The sequence below is a fragment of the Octodon degus genome, unplaced genomic scaffold, assembly GCF_000260255.1.
Source record: "Octodon degus isolate 3935 unplaced genomic scaffold, OctDeg1.0 scaffold00188, whole genome shotgun sequence".
In the NCBI taxonomy this organism is placed as follows: Eukaryota; Metazoa; Chordata; class Mammalia; order Rodentia; family Octodontidae; genus Octodon; species Octodon degus.
This window is the reverse complement of record NW_004524764.1, coordinates 4485783-4501837: the sequence shown is the minus strand read 5'-3', so window position 1 is coordinate 4501837 and position 16055 is coordinate 4485783. Positions and strand designations below refer to the sequence as shown.

The 16055-nt window shown below is 35.8% G+C and overlaps 1 protein-coding gene across 3 annotated transcripts in view; it reads right to left on the bottom strand.

Annotated features, from left to right (window-relative positions):
- Tpr (translocated promoter region, nuclear basket protein) overlaps positions 1 to 16055 on the bottom strand; it is a 94452-nt gene that overhangs the window by 50420 nt on the left and 27977 nt on the right. For all 3 annotated transcript variants that reach the window (XM_004643982.3, XM_023704109.1, XM_023704110.1), the window contains exons 13-24: positions 13411 to 13518; positions 10476 to 10702; positions 9596 to 9759; positions 9165 to 9298; positions 8929 to 9077; positions 7157 to 7319; positions 5706 to 5840; positions 5071 to 5211; positions 3801 to 3966; positions 1869 to 2035; positions 632 to 784; positions 129 to 245 (exon numbers count right to left, since the gene is read on the bottom strand). In XM_004643982.3, the coding sequence (XP_004644039.1) occupies positions 129 to 245; positions 632 to 784; positions 1869 to 2035; positions 3801 to 3966; positions 5071 to 5211; positions 5706 to 5840; positions 7157 to 7319; positions 8929 to 9077; positions 9165 to 9298; positions 9596 to 9759; positions 10476 to 10702; positions 13411 to 13518 (1824 nt within the window). The remainder of the gene's footprint in view (positions 1 to 128; positions 246 to 631; positions 785 to 1868; positions 2036 to 3800; positions 3967 to 5070; positions 5212 to 5705; positions 5841 to 7156; positions 7320 to 8928; positions 9078 to 9164; positions 9299 to 9595; positions 9760 to 10475; positions 10703 to 13410; positions 13519 to 16055) is intronic.

Sequence of the window (16055 nt, the reverse complement as noted above, 5' to 3'; positions counted from 1 at the left end):
GGCCAGGCCCCCACTTTTCCTTTTTTGTAAGCTCTGTTAGTCCTCAAAATACATGAAGACACCCCAAGAATTATTCTCTAGGCTCAAAGTTCATTACTCATAAAAATACTGAAGACAGCAGCACTTACTTGTTCTTGACAGTCACGTCTGGCTTGCTGTTCATTACTTAAAGCTGTGCTTGCTCTCTGAAGGGCTTCTTGAACTTCATTCTGAACACTTGAAAGTGTTTTCCTTAGCTCAGATAACTAAACAGAAGATTTAAATGAAAGTTAGCCACTAACTTGGAAAATATGGAAGACAAGTATGTTCACTGATCCAAATAGTCCAAGGACTTAACACAGTTCTAACTCAATATTATCTAGTGCAAAGTTTTACAACTCTGTATCCATTCCCTACTAATGTTTGCTCAAGTCCAATCTCAGGGAGAGGTTTTTAAAGAATGCACTAATACCCAATTTTGTAAAGTGTTCAAAATTTTTCAAAGGAAAATACATAGATACACAGAACACAAATAGTTATGCATTCAATTTCTTTTGACATGAACTGCATGGTACCTAATGAACTGGTTAAAAGAATTTAAATTCTTATAAAAAAAAGATTAATATGATTAACTAGACCAAAATTAATTTACCTGTTGTTCCATGCTCTCTATGGCTTTTCTCTTGTCATCCTGAAGTTCTTGTTTCTCTTTCTCTACTTCCATCAACTTTTTTTCCAATTGCATCTGAAATTCAGCTGACTCTTTTAAACGAACTTCAATATTTTTCCGTACTTCTTCTGTCACCTTCACCAAATTATAAACAAAATATGAAAATTACACATTTAAAATTATTATTCATCCTTCAAATCTAAATTAGAGAAGTACTAAAATTGTTTTTCACCTTATATTAAAAGAAAGATCCATGAAATGTTCATTAAAATTAGCAAATGAGGGCTGCATTACAGCGCCTGCCTGGCAACACAAGATCCTATATTGGATGCCCAGTACCAAAACAAAACAAAACAAAAAACAAAAGCAGCAAATACACCATGTAAATAATCTGTAAGTATGTAGTAAAACTTTTCATTTCTCATCTTTTTTCTCAATCCTTAAATCCACTTGTCAAATCCATCTAATCTATCGCTAAAACATTTTCATGATATAGGATACTGATGTTCCCACCTGTCCCACCCATAAAAAAAGTTTTAAGAACTGTACTCCTAGGCCAGCGCAACAACCTCCAAAATGAACATTTACTTTGAGATACTATTTCACTAAGTCACTAAATTGCCCAGGATGGTCCTGAATTTGTAATTCTCTGGCCTCAGCCTCAAGAATGCTGATGTTAAGAGATATACACCACCATGCACAGCCCGAAAATGAATGCTGTATCTTCTAATCTCTTACATGATTCTTCAAAAAAAAAAAAAATTACTAATTATGACATGCTAAAATTTTAATAGCTCCTAAAAAACTAATAACGCTACAGAAGACAACTGAACATGACATTTGGCTCTCAACTTACTACATCTTCAATATTTTATTTTACAAATTCAATATGTAGCCACACTGTTATCATCTGAGGCTTTCTATCTTGGCTGACTTTCCCACTACTTGGAATACTGTTCTGCCTTTAACTATCAAAATGGTATAAGGTTCTTATGGGGCAATGCATGCTGAGACAAGTAATCCTCCTTATCAGTACTTTTTCTATACCAATTAATCTCTCTTGCTTTATGAATTTTGTAGTTTTTGTTTTACATGGCTTATAAGACCCAAGAACTTTCAGGTGGTAAGGACAACGGTATCAATCCAATTATACCACAATTCCTTACATATACTTAACTCCTAATTAAAAAAATTAATGAATCTTCGAAATTATACATACCTGTTTTTCCTTATTTAGGGATTCTTCTAAACTAGTCACCATTGCGCGATACTGTTCCACATTACTAGTACTTGTTCTCAGTCTCTCCTTCAAGTCATTCACCTGTTCTTCAGCCTGCCTTAGCTGACTTAGAAGATCATCTACATCTTCTTTGTCATTAGGTTGACCTGTAAGGTTTAACAGTTTCATTAAATTCAATATTTTAAGCTAGCATTTTAAAATGTATTAAGAGATGACTATCATCAGTTTGTGCACTCAGGATAAAGGTTCAAATATAGAAACTCTTAACTGTAATATATATTATAACATCCATTAAATATTAAAATACTGTAATGTTTTCAAAAAATTTAAACCTCTCAAATTTGCACTTACACAAAGAAAAGGGCATTTAAGAGAACATCAAATATTTTTATGAAACTGAAATATTTATTTGAAACAATCAGATTCTTAATTTTTTTTTTCTTTTTTTTTTGTACTTTTGAGACAGGGTCTCACTATGCAGTTCAGGCTGGCTTTGAGCCCACATTGTAGCCTAGGCTGGTCTTGAACTTACAATGATCCTCCTGCCTCAGCCTCCCAAGTCTGGGATTAGAGGTGTGCACCACTACGCCTGGTTCCAGATTCTTAATTTCTTAAACATCTATATCATTTCATCAAGGAGCTAGGGGTTGTAGCTCAGAATGAATGATGCCGAGTTCAACCTTTACCCCATCCAGAAAACAAAACACTACAGACATGCAAATAGCCTAATTTTTGTTTCATCAAAAATAAATGGAAAAGAAATTATAGGTTGAATGCTTTATCCTATTAAGAAAGGAGTATCGGATCACTGAACATCTACTATATAGATATTAGCTATTTACATACCTATATACATGCACAACACACACACTTTTTTCCCTTCTGTTAAATATAAACCTATGTAAGACTGAACACAAACACTTTGATATTAAAACAAAGTATTTACAAAGGGATATCAAAAAAACCCTAAAGAAACAAGTATTTATTCTGAAGTTACTAATAAGAACCAGGGGGTTGGCCAGATAGCTCAGTGGATTAAAGCACCTAGCAGCGGCCAGAGTTCCATCCTTGGTATGCCATGCTGGCCCCACACCCAAGGTGCACTGAGATGGTGCCTGAGACTGGGTATGGTGACGCACGCTTGTAATCCCAGCACATGGGAGGCTGAAAACAGGAAGGATAACTAGAAGTCCAATCTGTGTAGACCCTGTAGACCCTGTGCTAATTAGAAAAACAAAAAACTAGGGCTTAAAAGCAGCCCAAGCAAATTACTTTAACTAAAGCCACAGATCTAGTAAATAACATTATGCTAAAAGACGGGTTGAAAATTTAAATATTAACCTTCAGAAAAAACAATTTTAAGCATTAATAAATGGGCTCAGGGGTAAGGTATCTCAGTGGCAAAAACACAAGAATAAATAAGGTCCATCAATTTTAAATCCATCAATTAAAAACAAACAACAAAAAAACAATCATTGCAAAAGGAGAAAACAGAGAACACCTTGGCCAGGTATCATGCAGAACTGAGTCTTCCAAGACCTCCAAATTTATTAGAGTCTAAAATTAAGCTTTACACAGAATAAAAGTTGGGCCTCCAACTTACACAAATATTGTCAAAGAGTAAGATTATTGTACGATATATCATAAGCCTCAAGAAGCGCCAAGGACCTGGGTTCAATCTCCAGTACCACATGCTGTGCTGGCCCCGGAACCCTGTGCGCACCATGTCAGCCACTGATACTGGTGCCTGCTTATAATCACAGAGCTAGGAAGGCTCAGACAGGAGGATCATTACAAGTCCTAGCTGGTGCATAGGGAGAACCTACACCAAATGAATAAATGAAACAACAACAACAAAGAGAAACACTTGCTTTACTTATTTAGTATTGTGCCTCTATGCTATTTATTTACCTTTACTAGTTCTCTGTGAAGACTGAGAAGTAAGCTGGGTTTCCATATTACTAAGGTACTGTTTCAATGTTGTAATTTCCTTTTGAGCATTTTTTAATAGTTCTTTTGTGTTAAAATGAAGATTTGTCTCTGTATCCAGTTGTCTCTTTGTATCTAAAAGTTGAACCTGTAAGCAAATATACATTAACCCTAACAGGACATTAAAGATGGCCTAAGGATTATCTTTAGATTCCTTTATTTTTCTTCAGATCCTTAAAACAGTGGACCAGATTAAATAACAAAAATCAGATTTAGATTTCCACCAACAGAAAAACACCCAAACAGACAAAACACATCAAATGTCACGACACCTGAGATGGGAAATAGAAGATGACTGACATTTAAGATTCCAGAACATGACAGAGAAATAAACCAGAGGCCAACAGAATCTCTGAATTAAGAACACAGATTTGGAAGCCGTGGGAGAGGAAAGCAGCTCAAGTGTGTAAAAGGGTATCAGCAATATGTGGCTGCACAGACACAAAGTGGCCTGGAGATGGGGAGAGGGCATCCAATGAGTATTAGGAAGTCCCTACTAAGTGAATAAAGAGTACTCTAACAACGGGAAAAATCATCCAAAGTGCATACAATGAGTATCTAGCATTGACAGAAAAGTCCAGGGCCTGGCGGTACGGACTATAATGCCTGCTACTCAAGAGGCTGTAGTAGGATGCCAATTTCATGCCCAGCCCAGGCAAGCTGGACTCCAAGTAAAATAGAAATAGGTATTCTTGTGTGTGTGCACGTGTGTGCTTTAAGAGGCTAGGGAGTTAGCTCAGTGATACAGCACTTGCCTAGCATGTGCAAGAGCCTAGGATCAATCCTCTGTAACACAAAGTCAGGAATAATACTCACTTCAAAAGCAAATTCACTGAATAGTGGAACTAGCATTTAGGAGGATCTTGTTTCAAAAATGGAGAATTATAAGTACTTAGACTAAACACTGCTCCAGGCCTGGTTAGTAAATCATAAAAAACAAAGGCTCAAAAGAATCAAATTATTTCTAATGTTATTACCTTCCAAACAAAGTTCATTAAGTTTTAAAAATATAAAAATATTCAGGACCCAGCATGGTATAGCTCAGCATGTTTGTCCACTGTCTCCAATGTCAGGAACACAAACAAGCAAGAGAAACTTATGAAGTCTGTAAAAAGTGTTTCGACCTGGTTGGGTCTCCACACACAAACATTTATGACAAAAACTATGGAAATTTAGAACCTAACAGACTCACATCTAGGTTTCTAGTCAGTGTGTGCCTTTGTTCCACTTCATTTTCCAACTTCTTCTTTAGATGAGAGATCTCATGCTCTAGTTTTTCTATCTGAGTACTAAGTCTTTGTTTGGTTTCTGTTTCAGACCTCTCTAGTATTCCCTAAAATAAAGAAAAGATTTTTGGTTATGCTTAAAAAAAAGCAACGTAAAGAAAATGAGAAGCTATAGAAACTTTCCCCACATACGGATGTTAAAATATAGAATATTTACCAAGGAAGAAATCTAACATTTTCTCATGTTAAAAAATATCTATTTAAAGCATTGAGAAAGAAAAACTTAACAGTCATTTAAATTCCCAGAAATTTATTAGAGAAAAATAACTAAAAAATGTAAAAAATGAATCTTGTGAAATAGGCTGCACAGAATCTAGTAGGTAAGCCTAAGGATAAAAATGTGCCAGATGACAATTTCAATTAATTCTTTCAAGTAAGTTTTATTTAAAATACTCCTTAATAAACTTCCAAATTCAATGATCCTGAAAGGGGATGACAAATATGTTACATTTTCTAATTAGAAAAATTTGAGAGGTTACAAAGATAGAACTATTTAAACTTAACTTTCATAGAAGTTTCTACTTATGTGTTACTTGATTACCTGAATTGTTTGCAGATTAGTCAGCAACAAGTTTTGTCCCCTTTGTTCAGCTAGTAAAGATTCCCTTTGTTGAGAAAGACGGACCTCTGACAATTTAAGCATTTCCTTTTCTTTCTTCAAATTTTCTGCTCTTACCTTGAGGTGAATACAAGTGAAAGAAAAAATGTTGGCAACTATTTTATCAAGTGAAGTAACAGAATTACAAATTGAAATGATTTTTCATTATTTCATATTCTTAATGCTATTTAGGAAGTATACTTCCTTATGTGACAAAGAAATGTGTCATATAATAATAACCTATTCATTCTTTTGTTAAAACTCTTGTAAAGAGTACACTGTCTCAGGACATGTGGATGAGTGCTATGAAAACCCAATTAAGATACTTCTATTTATACATAAATTGTACTAATTAATAACCATAAAACTCATGTAGCAAAAGTATTGCATCCTGGTGTGGGAAAAGAATAAAAATGAAAGAATAGAGGAAATATAATCAGAAAACTGGGCTCAAGTCTTAATCTAACTCTCATGACTGTCCAAAACTAAGCAATCACTTGTTAGGGTTAGAAACCATTTCTCACAGAGAAAAGGAAGACCAAACATAACTCATAAAGAAATGATTAAAGAATAGGAGGTAACTTCTTCTTTTTGTATTTAGGAAAGGGTCTACAGAGTATGTATACAGGGTCTAACTGCATAGATGGACTTATAGTGATCCTCCTGTTTACAGCATCCCAAGTGCTGGGATTATAGGTATGCGCCACCATGCCCAGTCTGGAGACAACTTCTTATCATTACCAAATTCAGTATTTACCTGGAAGTATAGCTAATTTCACACATTTTTATTAAAGTCAAAATTCTGAAATAATTAAATGCAATGTAATTTTTAAATTATTTTTTCTCAGAAAATGAGCCAGAATGGATAAAATTTATTAAATTTTATTAAAACAGACACAAACTTCCAAATTTATTTTAAAATGGAAAACTTATAAAGAAGTCTTAGCGCAGAGGGGAGGGGAAAAAAAAAAAAAAACCAAAACTTTATTTTCAACTGTCCGTCTGTCTTCCCTTTCCCTTTCCCTTTCCCCTTTCCCCTTTCCTTTCCTTTCCTTTCCTTTCCTTTCGAAGTACTAGAGACATCCCAGAACCTTCTCCCTAAGCCATATCTCCAGGGCTTATTTTACTGTTTGAGAGAGGGCCACACAGTCACTGAAATACCCAGGTTGGCCTTCACACCTACCCTCCTTTTTCAGCCTGCCACAGTGCTGCAATTATAGACATGTATCACCGTGCCCAGCCTCTCTTCCATCTTAACGGTAACAATGATTCTACTACAACTGTATTATAGACCATCTAGAAACTAATAGGAAGTTGTAACATTTAGGAACAGTCATTTAAGCAAGTAGAAATATCAAACGTAATTTAAAATACAGGTCAGTTGAGGGACTCACTTCCGCAACAGCCAGCTTCTCATTTGCTCCTCTCAAGTCCTGAGTCATTGTATTGATGATCTGTTCCTGCTTCTGAGTTGTTGCAGTGAGTTTCTGATTTCTCTCTTGTAAAGATGTTATCTCTCGACGATATCCTTCAACATTGTCCTGCAGCATTTCATAACTGGTATGTGATAGGTTTTTTTCAGACGCAAGGCACAGCAAAGAAACAGGCAGAAGGAAAAAGGAAACGGAGATTTATTATCTTGGAGGACACTGAGAGAATCTGGGGAAGAAAAGGAATTCTTTGGATTTGAACAAAGGGAGGCTGAGGCTTTTATTGCCTTTTGCCACAGGCAGTTTGAGGGGTATGTTAAGATAATAGACCCCAATCTGAGGGAGCTGACTGGGGTCTTCCCTGAGGCAGTAGGAAAGGTGAAAGGAAACTGCACCCTGGGTTGATTTGGAGAAGGGGGTAGGTGGTCTCTGGGAAGGTAAGCTGTTGTTTTTGAGGCGTCAGCTATATTAGATGACCACCATAATGATTTAGCAATTCATACTAGGGCTAGAACCTATCGGTATGAAAGAAAAATTCCATAAGCAACTGATAAAACATATCCAAACTAGAACTGTACATATAGCTTAATGTTAAATACTAACAATAAGAAAAAGTGGCTCTTGTTACATCAAGTTCTTTTTTATCTTACAGCTAAATTCAAGTTTTGTTTTTTGTTTTTTTTTTTAGGACATTTAGGACAGGATCTATAGCATCTCAATAAATAGATCGGACTCGCAGTGATCCATCTGTGTTGAGCCTCCCAAGAGGTGGGATTACACATGTGCACCACCATGTCCAATCTCAATCACAGTCTCAGCGTGCCCCAGGGGCAGGGTCAGCAAGGCACACCAGGAAAGGAACCCTGGCCACTGTGCTCTGCCTAAGCAGGCACCTTATTCTGCTGAGCTATCTGGCCAGCCCTGAATTCAAGTTTTAAACAAGCAGTTTTACTTGCTAAATATCTTTATAATCTTACTAATTGCATTCAAAACAACAACAAAATAAAGTTGAATAACCTAATATCCACTAAATGTAGTAGGAGATTTAGGATATTCACGCATGGTTAGTGACAGATTTTTGAGAATTCCTTTTTTCTCTTTAATCCTTTATTTATTTGTGTGCTTGAAAATTTGAGAAATGATAAGAGGTATCTACATAGGAAGAAAAGGTGTTTTGACTTGTGGTGTTGCACTATTTGATGTATGGAGATACAGCCTATTAACATTACACAAATACAGTTTCATCATACATTATATAACAATAGGTTTTCTAACATGCTAAGCTCATTAAGTATTTAATGAATGTGAGATGCCTACAACATGAAATTTACTATTATTCTTTTGTATGTGATCAAGAGTGCGGATTTCTCCCACCGTTATCTAAGCACTCAGATCTCTTTCTATGTAGCCTAGAAAAGAATAAAATTTGTTCCCATTTCTCTCTTGCTGCACTGTTTAAAAAGTGTGATTTATAAAAACAACAGGTCCTTTACTTTCAGAATGGGAAACTAACAACATTCTACACATGAATCTCAACTTATTAAATAAGTTAACTGTTATGTTAGCACTGCGTGGGAGAAGCATTCACCAATCTTTAAAAATGAGCCACCATAGTTTATCATAGTTAACAACTCGTGTTGTTTGTGACAATAAAAGCAACGTTTTTGCAAATTAACCATTGATCACAATAATGAACTACAAAATTTAGGCTTAAATTTTGAAGAAAAAGAATCTACCGTTTAGAAGCAAAATCCAGCTGGGTAGAAATTTTGGTGTTCTGTGATCGTAAATCTGTGACTTGCTCCTGAAGTTTCTCAAGTTGCTCATTTTGTATTTTTTCATTGTCTGCTTTTTCTCTTTTGTAGTTCTCAAAAATTTCCTGCAACTAAGTAAGGAAGATCATTAGAAGACGAAATTCTTCTAAAAACCCACTCCAAGATAATCGGTGATCTGAAACAGGTGTGACATTTACCTGTTTAAGAGCAGCCTTAGCCTCTATAGCTTCTGGTGATTCAATAACAGGTACTGGAGTAGGAGTGGAAGTGGTATGGGATGTACTTGAACGTTTTGGAGTTGACAGAACAGAAATATCATCTAAGTTTGAAGCTTAAGAAAAGTAAAAAGATAATATGACTTTTCAAATAAAAGAATGTACTAAACAATATATTGTTTTCGGTTTCTGATTATTATAATTCACTGCCTCTCCAGTATACAATTTTCAAAAATACTCAATATTTCTTCTGCATATACATAAGATAATGGTGTTCTCAAATTCATTTTATGAACCATACATGGCTGTCAAATTCAAAGCCAGCATTATGATTGGCTAATGCTTGTTCTGCAAAATCCATTTCCTCATATAATTTTCAAACTATTTCTTTAAAATGAAATCTAAAAACCTACCTTGTAATGGAATAACAACTCCTGTTGTTTGTGACAATAAAATACGGTACATATCACGCTGCCGAACTATGGAATCAACAAGCTTCATCTGATGTTGTCGAGACTCGCGGAGTTGTTCCAGTTCAGTGAGAGCACTCTCCAGTTTGAGCTGAAGCTCAGTGATTCTGGAGGAAAGGAAATCTGTTTATTTTATATCCTCCAGCTGACTGGTGATTACATTATTTTTCTTATGCTTTCTTCTGCTGACATGCCCACCAAATCTTTTTGGGGTGGGGGGGCAGCAGCTCAACTCACCCTGAGGTTGGGGCTTGCATGGCATATGGTGCCAGGGATCAAACTATGGTCCTCTGTGCCTGCCTAAGCTTACCTAAGCAAGCAATTTAGAGTGCTATCTTGCTGGCCCCCAAGAACTACTATTTAAAACACCATTCATACAGAATATAAACAGTTGTAGTAAGCAGAATGCGAAATCTATTTGTGAAAATTAAACCAATTATACTCAGTCCAAAGTCCAGCCTTCATGCTTTTGTAAACATCTTTCTCCTCGGTACTTACACGCTGACCAAAATGAACCACCTCAGAGTAATTCCTACATATTTTCTCCATGAAACCTGATGGCCCCTTGAAGTCCAAGCAAGGTCTTTCAACTTTGTTATGTTTAACACTGATAGGTTTTTATCTATTACAGCACTAATGAAATTGAACTAACATCTACTTATTTGTTTATTACCTGCTTTATTTTATTACTATATAGTCAGGGAAAAAATTACTTGTTACTGTTCATCAAATCTCCCTAAATCACTAAATTCTCAGTACTGTTAGGAATACATGAAAAGTTTTAATAAGATTGTTGAACAAACTGAGGTAGGCAATTATTTACTTAGATGAAGTTGTTTCTTGTTCTTCTCTTTCTCTGGTTTCCCCAAGTTCTCGAAGAGCTACTAAGAGACGCTGATTTTGCTGTTGAAGTTCTTCAATATTTCTGTAAGATACTAGATGCTGTGATATTACTTCTGATGAGCTACTTATGTCAGCAGAGCTTACTTCTTCATCACGAATTACATGGTTGCCCCTTGCCTCTTCAAGTTCCATCAAAAGCACTCTAATCTAGAATCAAAAATTAATACACACTTCTCAGATCAAGAAATACAAATGGCAAAAATATAAAAAAATGCTCAACAGAATTGGTCATTTGAGAAATGTAAATTAAGACAACACTTAGATTCCATCTTACCCCAGAAAGCATGGCTATTACCAAGAAATCAACTAATAACAAATGCTGAAGAGGCTGTGGGGAAAAGGAACCCCTGTCCACTGTTGGGAGTGTAGATTGCTATTGCCACTGTGGAAATCAGGGTGGCGATTCCTGAAAAAACTGGGATTAGATGTCCTATTCAACCCTGCTATTTCTTTCCTGGGTATTTTTCTCGAACTAAAAACATCACATCACAGCGATATATGTGCATCCCTGTTTATTCCAATGCAATTTGTAACAGTTAAATTTTTGGAAACAATCCAAATGCTCATCAACCGAGGAACACATAAAGAAGATGTGATATTTTTACATAATGGAATATTACTCAGCTATAAAGACAAACTCAAGGCTTTATATGTAAGTGGTGCTAACTTGGGGAGACAGGTCAGTGGTCTAAGCACCTGCTTGGCAAGCACGAGGACCCAAGTTTAGTGCCTGGCCCTGCATGCCATACTAGACCCAGAATCCTGGAGGCACCATGCCAGCCACCAAAACCAGGCATGGTGGTACATGCCTTTAATCTCAGCACTGGGGAGGCTGAGACAGGAGGATCACCGAGTTGGAACTACACAGCGAGACCCTGTATCAAATTAAAAAAACAAACAACAACAACAACAAAAAGCTAGGGACTATACTGATAAGTGAAACAAATCAGACCCATGTATGAACACTGTATTGTCTCCATAGTGTAAGAATCTAAAAGAGTAAATCAAATCTGAAAGTTACAAAACATATTGAGAAAGAGGAAAAACTGCTCAATAGAGAAGAACTGAGATGAAGGAACAGAGAAAAGAAGGAAGGAAAAGAAACAATAAAAATATATATGTAAGGGCTGGCCAGGAGACTAAAGTGCCTGCTTAGGCAGAGTGCAGTGGCTGGGGTTCAATCCCCGGGCATGCCATGCCAACTCTGCCTACAGGGCGTGCTGAGATGGCAACTGAAACTGGGTGTGGTGGCACACACACTTTCCAGCACTTGGGAGGGTGAAAACCGGAGAATCACTACAAGGCCGATCTATGTTGTGAGACTCTATAGACCCAGTATCAAATACACACACACACACACACACACACACACACACACGTATATATACACACAAGGTAGCTAAGATAAATGTACTCATGAATTTCTATTCATTTATTGAAAAGAACAGTTAATTCTAAAAATATTTTTTTGACAATTTTACATGCTTATATCTGGTAATCTAAGGAACTTTGAAGAAAACAATATGCAACATAATAACCTGTTGAATTCCTATCATATTATTTTTTTGAAATTCTGTATTATTTCTAATATTTATTATTTTTTAGTCTTTTCAAAATAAAAAAAAAACCTTTGAAAAGTAAAAATAAAATGAAACTTTAACGTTATACAGCAGATTTGATTCTGGAAATTTTTAGCATCACTGAAAATTTTCAAATGAAAATACTACTTATGAAAAGCCTCAATTTGTCCTAACTTACAATAAGAAAACAAAGCAAGTTTTAGCACTTTAGATATTAAATTTTAAGAAAATTTTATTTTACTAAATGCATTAAGTATACAATCAAAACCATCATTTATTTACAAGTAGCAAACTGTAATTCCAGAAACATGGCCCCATTTTTGTAAAACAATAAAAGTATTTTAAAGAGCCACACAGATACTGTAAGACAGTATGTACTCTATTTTGCATTTTTGTCTATATATATCTTATATGGTAGCCAGAGGGAAAACCCTGAAAATAAAACTTTAGAAAATACACTTATACCATTAATGTTTAATTGCTTTGAATGTATGTGAGTAAAACATAAATGAGACAATTTACATTTACTGACTCATTCATTAAAAGAAAATGAATAGTAGCTGTGCCCCCTACAGTGCGCCTGCAGTTCTACCAACTCTGGAAACTGAGGGAGAAGGATCATCAGGACCCAAGAATTCAGGGCCAGCTTTGGGCACACAGCGAAGCTACATTTCTTTAACTCACTACCACCATCATCACCTCTATAAGTAGCAGAATAACATAATGTTTTTATTTCAGTAAAAATATTCTTACGTATTTATATAGGATCAAATGTATCCGCAGATATAAGGAGGATATAAAAGAATGCATCTGACCTGTTAACCTTGGCTACACTCTGAGACATGGAAAGTAGACATGTGGGAGTTGGAAAAGAATTTGTATTTATCTCTGAATTATATGCACTTTCATAGATAGCCCCTTTGGAAAAATGTCAAGAACCCAAGTAACAGGGAGAGGCTATGGATAAACATTCCTAGGCTCCTCCTCCACTGGAGTAAAAATATACATTCCTAGTCAATAAGACCTTTCTATGTGGTAATTGTCTTGGTTACCTTCAAAGAGATTCAAATACTTCCGGTGTCCAGTATTACACAAACTAGAGAACAGTTGATCCTGGTAGCCTACGCTTATAATTCCAGCCCTTGGGAGGTGTGGCAGGAGGATGCCAGCAAGTTGAGGCTATCCTGGGCTACAGATTTCAAATGAAGTCCAGCCTGAACCAAAAAATCAAGACCAAAAGCCAAACCAAAAATCTGGATAGTAAAATAGTCTAACCTGCTGTGAAAGATCTTTTATCTGTATTTCCATTCTCTGATTGTCTCTTTCAAGTACAGATGAATGTTTGTGAGCTTTATCAGTGTCTTCCTGTAATCGCTGAATCTCCTTTAAAACAAATGAAAATTCTAAATTTCACATTAGAAAAGCAGGTAAAGGAATAACAAAAGTATACAGTGCTCAAATACCACAAGAATCAATTCATAAAACATTCTAGAGTAGCCACTATAAAGGAGAACTATCCAGGTCAGAACATATTAATACTTAATATTGTTAATAATGTTGATCATTATAAATGCCTGCATAGAAATGATAGGAAAATTTCCACTTTCTTACTAAATGCATGGTCAGCTCAATTTTACAAGCTATATCAAATTCAGCATTATGTCAAAATGATGTACATCATAGAAAGTCTAGTCCCAAAAAGCTTTGTGACTAGGAAAAAAAAAAAAGGGCCACTTTAGGGATAAACATGATTCTTGCTATCTGGAAATTGAGAAGTAAAAAAGTTTCCAAGGTAAAATGCAAAGAAGACTTGATTTAAAAAGTGTGTCATTAATTAAAGAAGCAATTCTAAAGAAGCAAGATTTAAAGTGTAAACTGCTATAAAAGGATCTATACATTTCACATCATTATCCTTAAGAGGTTCATGGACATAGTTTTAAAGAATACTGCTAAAAGCATAAAAACTTATGGCTTCTTTCTTCTCAATTCTATGTAAATTTTTGCTTAATGTATTTTCACAAAATGCTACAAATACTATTCAAATTGAGCATGACTCACATTTATCCCAATGCTTCAAGTAAATCTGAGCATTTTTTAAAACTTATACATAAAGGAATTTCAGTAGGAATATGTTAAATGAGGAAATAAAATGGAAATTTTCATTAAATACAACACTGATTGAAACCTGTTAACTCCAAAACAGGTAAATACGATAAAATAAAATTAATTGCACTACAAAACCATTAGAACCTCATATTATAGAATTTAGACTCAAAGACGTGAAAGACAGAAAATACAAGAAGGACAGAAAATACGACTATAAAAGATACAGAAATTACCTTTAAATTCCTTAGAAGTTATGACAAAGGATATTTACCAATATAACCTCATTAATAAAGGAGCATGCAAGTATATTTTTCCAGAACACAGCTGCTCTGATTCGTAAGCTCCATTACACTCACCTCTCACTATTTCACAGTTCAACTTTCATGAACTCAAGTGTTTCATGGGTTTTCAAAAAAAAAAAAAAAAAAAAAATCTAAATTATTTATTACGGATATTTTGCTCTATCATGGAATTTTGCAGTACAATACAGTATATGTGTGTTGTTAAAATTATGTAGGTTTGGGCTGGGGAGATAGCTCAGTGAAATAACTGCTTGCCTGGCAAGCCCAAGGTCCTGAGTTCGATCCCCAGTTCCATCAAAATAATAAAGAATAAAAACAAATTATATAAAAGCATGTACTAACAAAAATTAAAAAAAAAAAAACAAAAACAACAGTTGCAGGCACACTGCGTGAAACCCTCTTAGGTGCCTCGGGACCCCTCCAGCCCTCGGGGGCCACCCCAAGCCTGCCAAGTTAATGAGAACCTCTGCCACACTCTCGGGACCCCCTACACCCAGACCAAGCCCAGGCCCAGTTAGTGTGTGGGACAGCTTCTGCGCCCCCCCCCCCACATTGCCCTCTGGAACCCTCTTGACCCAGACCAGGCTTAGCATACAGGCCTAGGGCAAAACTCTGCAGCTGAAGTCTCTACAGAGAGACTAGGGGCCAGAAGAACCCAACTAATCCAGGAGAAGAACATCTTGCCAGAAGAACGCAACAGGTTCAGTTCCAAGGGCTGCAGCAGGAAGGAGCTGAGTACAACAGCTAGACATAAGCCAGGCAAAACTGGATGAACTCAAACTTAATAGACCTGCACCCAAATTTCAGTAGATGCTAAGGTTATAACTGCACCAAAGCTCTACACCCAAGGTCAGAGTTCAGTGCTATATGAAATGACAAAGAGAAGGAGCAAAATGCAATCAGTCTCAGGCCCCGAGCCCTCCTAGAACAAGTGAAGAGGACACTGGCACAGAAGAAACTGGGAATCACAGAGCTGAAATGTCTGAATTAATAACGTGTGAAATAAAGAAACAACAAAAGAAAGGTACAGAAGAGCTCAGATCAGAAATAACCTCTGAAAAAAAAAAATTTCTGAATTAATAGCATCTGAAATAAAGAATCAAATGGAGAAACGTATGGCAGAAACCTGATCAGAAAAAATCTCTGTAGTAAAAGAATTAATAACTGCTTGTAAAGAAGACACTGATAAAAAAAAAAAAATAGGAGATTAGAAAAATGACAAATTCCTTGAATGAGCACTATAGGAAAGAAATAGATCGCATGAAGCAGAGTCAAAGACATTAAGAGGAACTTAAAATCTCAAACACAAGCTTGCAAAACTGAGTGAAAATGAACAGTTTCAGATCTTGAAGAAGCCATCGTGGCCTAGTGAAAAGGTAAGGAAAGATCTCTTAAAAACAACTAGGATGCAGGAAAAAAATAATCCATCACCTGCAAGACGATGCAAAAATGAACAATGTAAGACTAATAAGCAACAATAAGAAAGGAGTCAATACATATGATATAAAAATA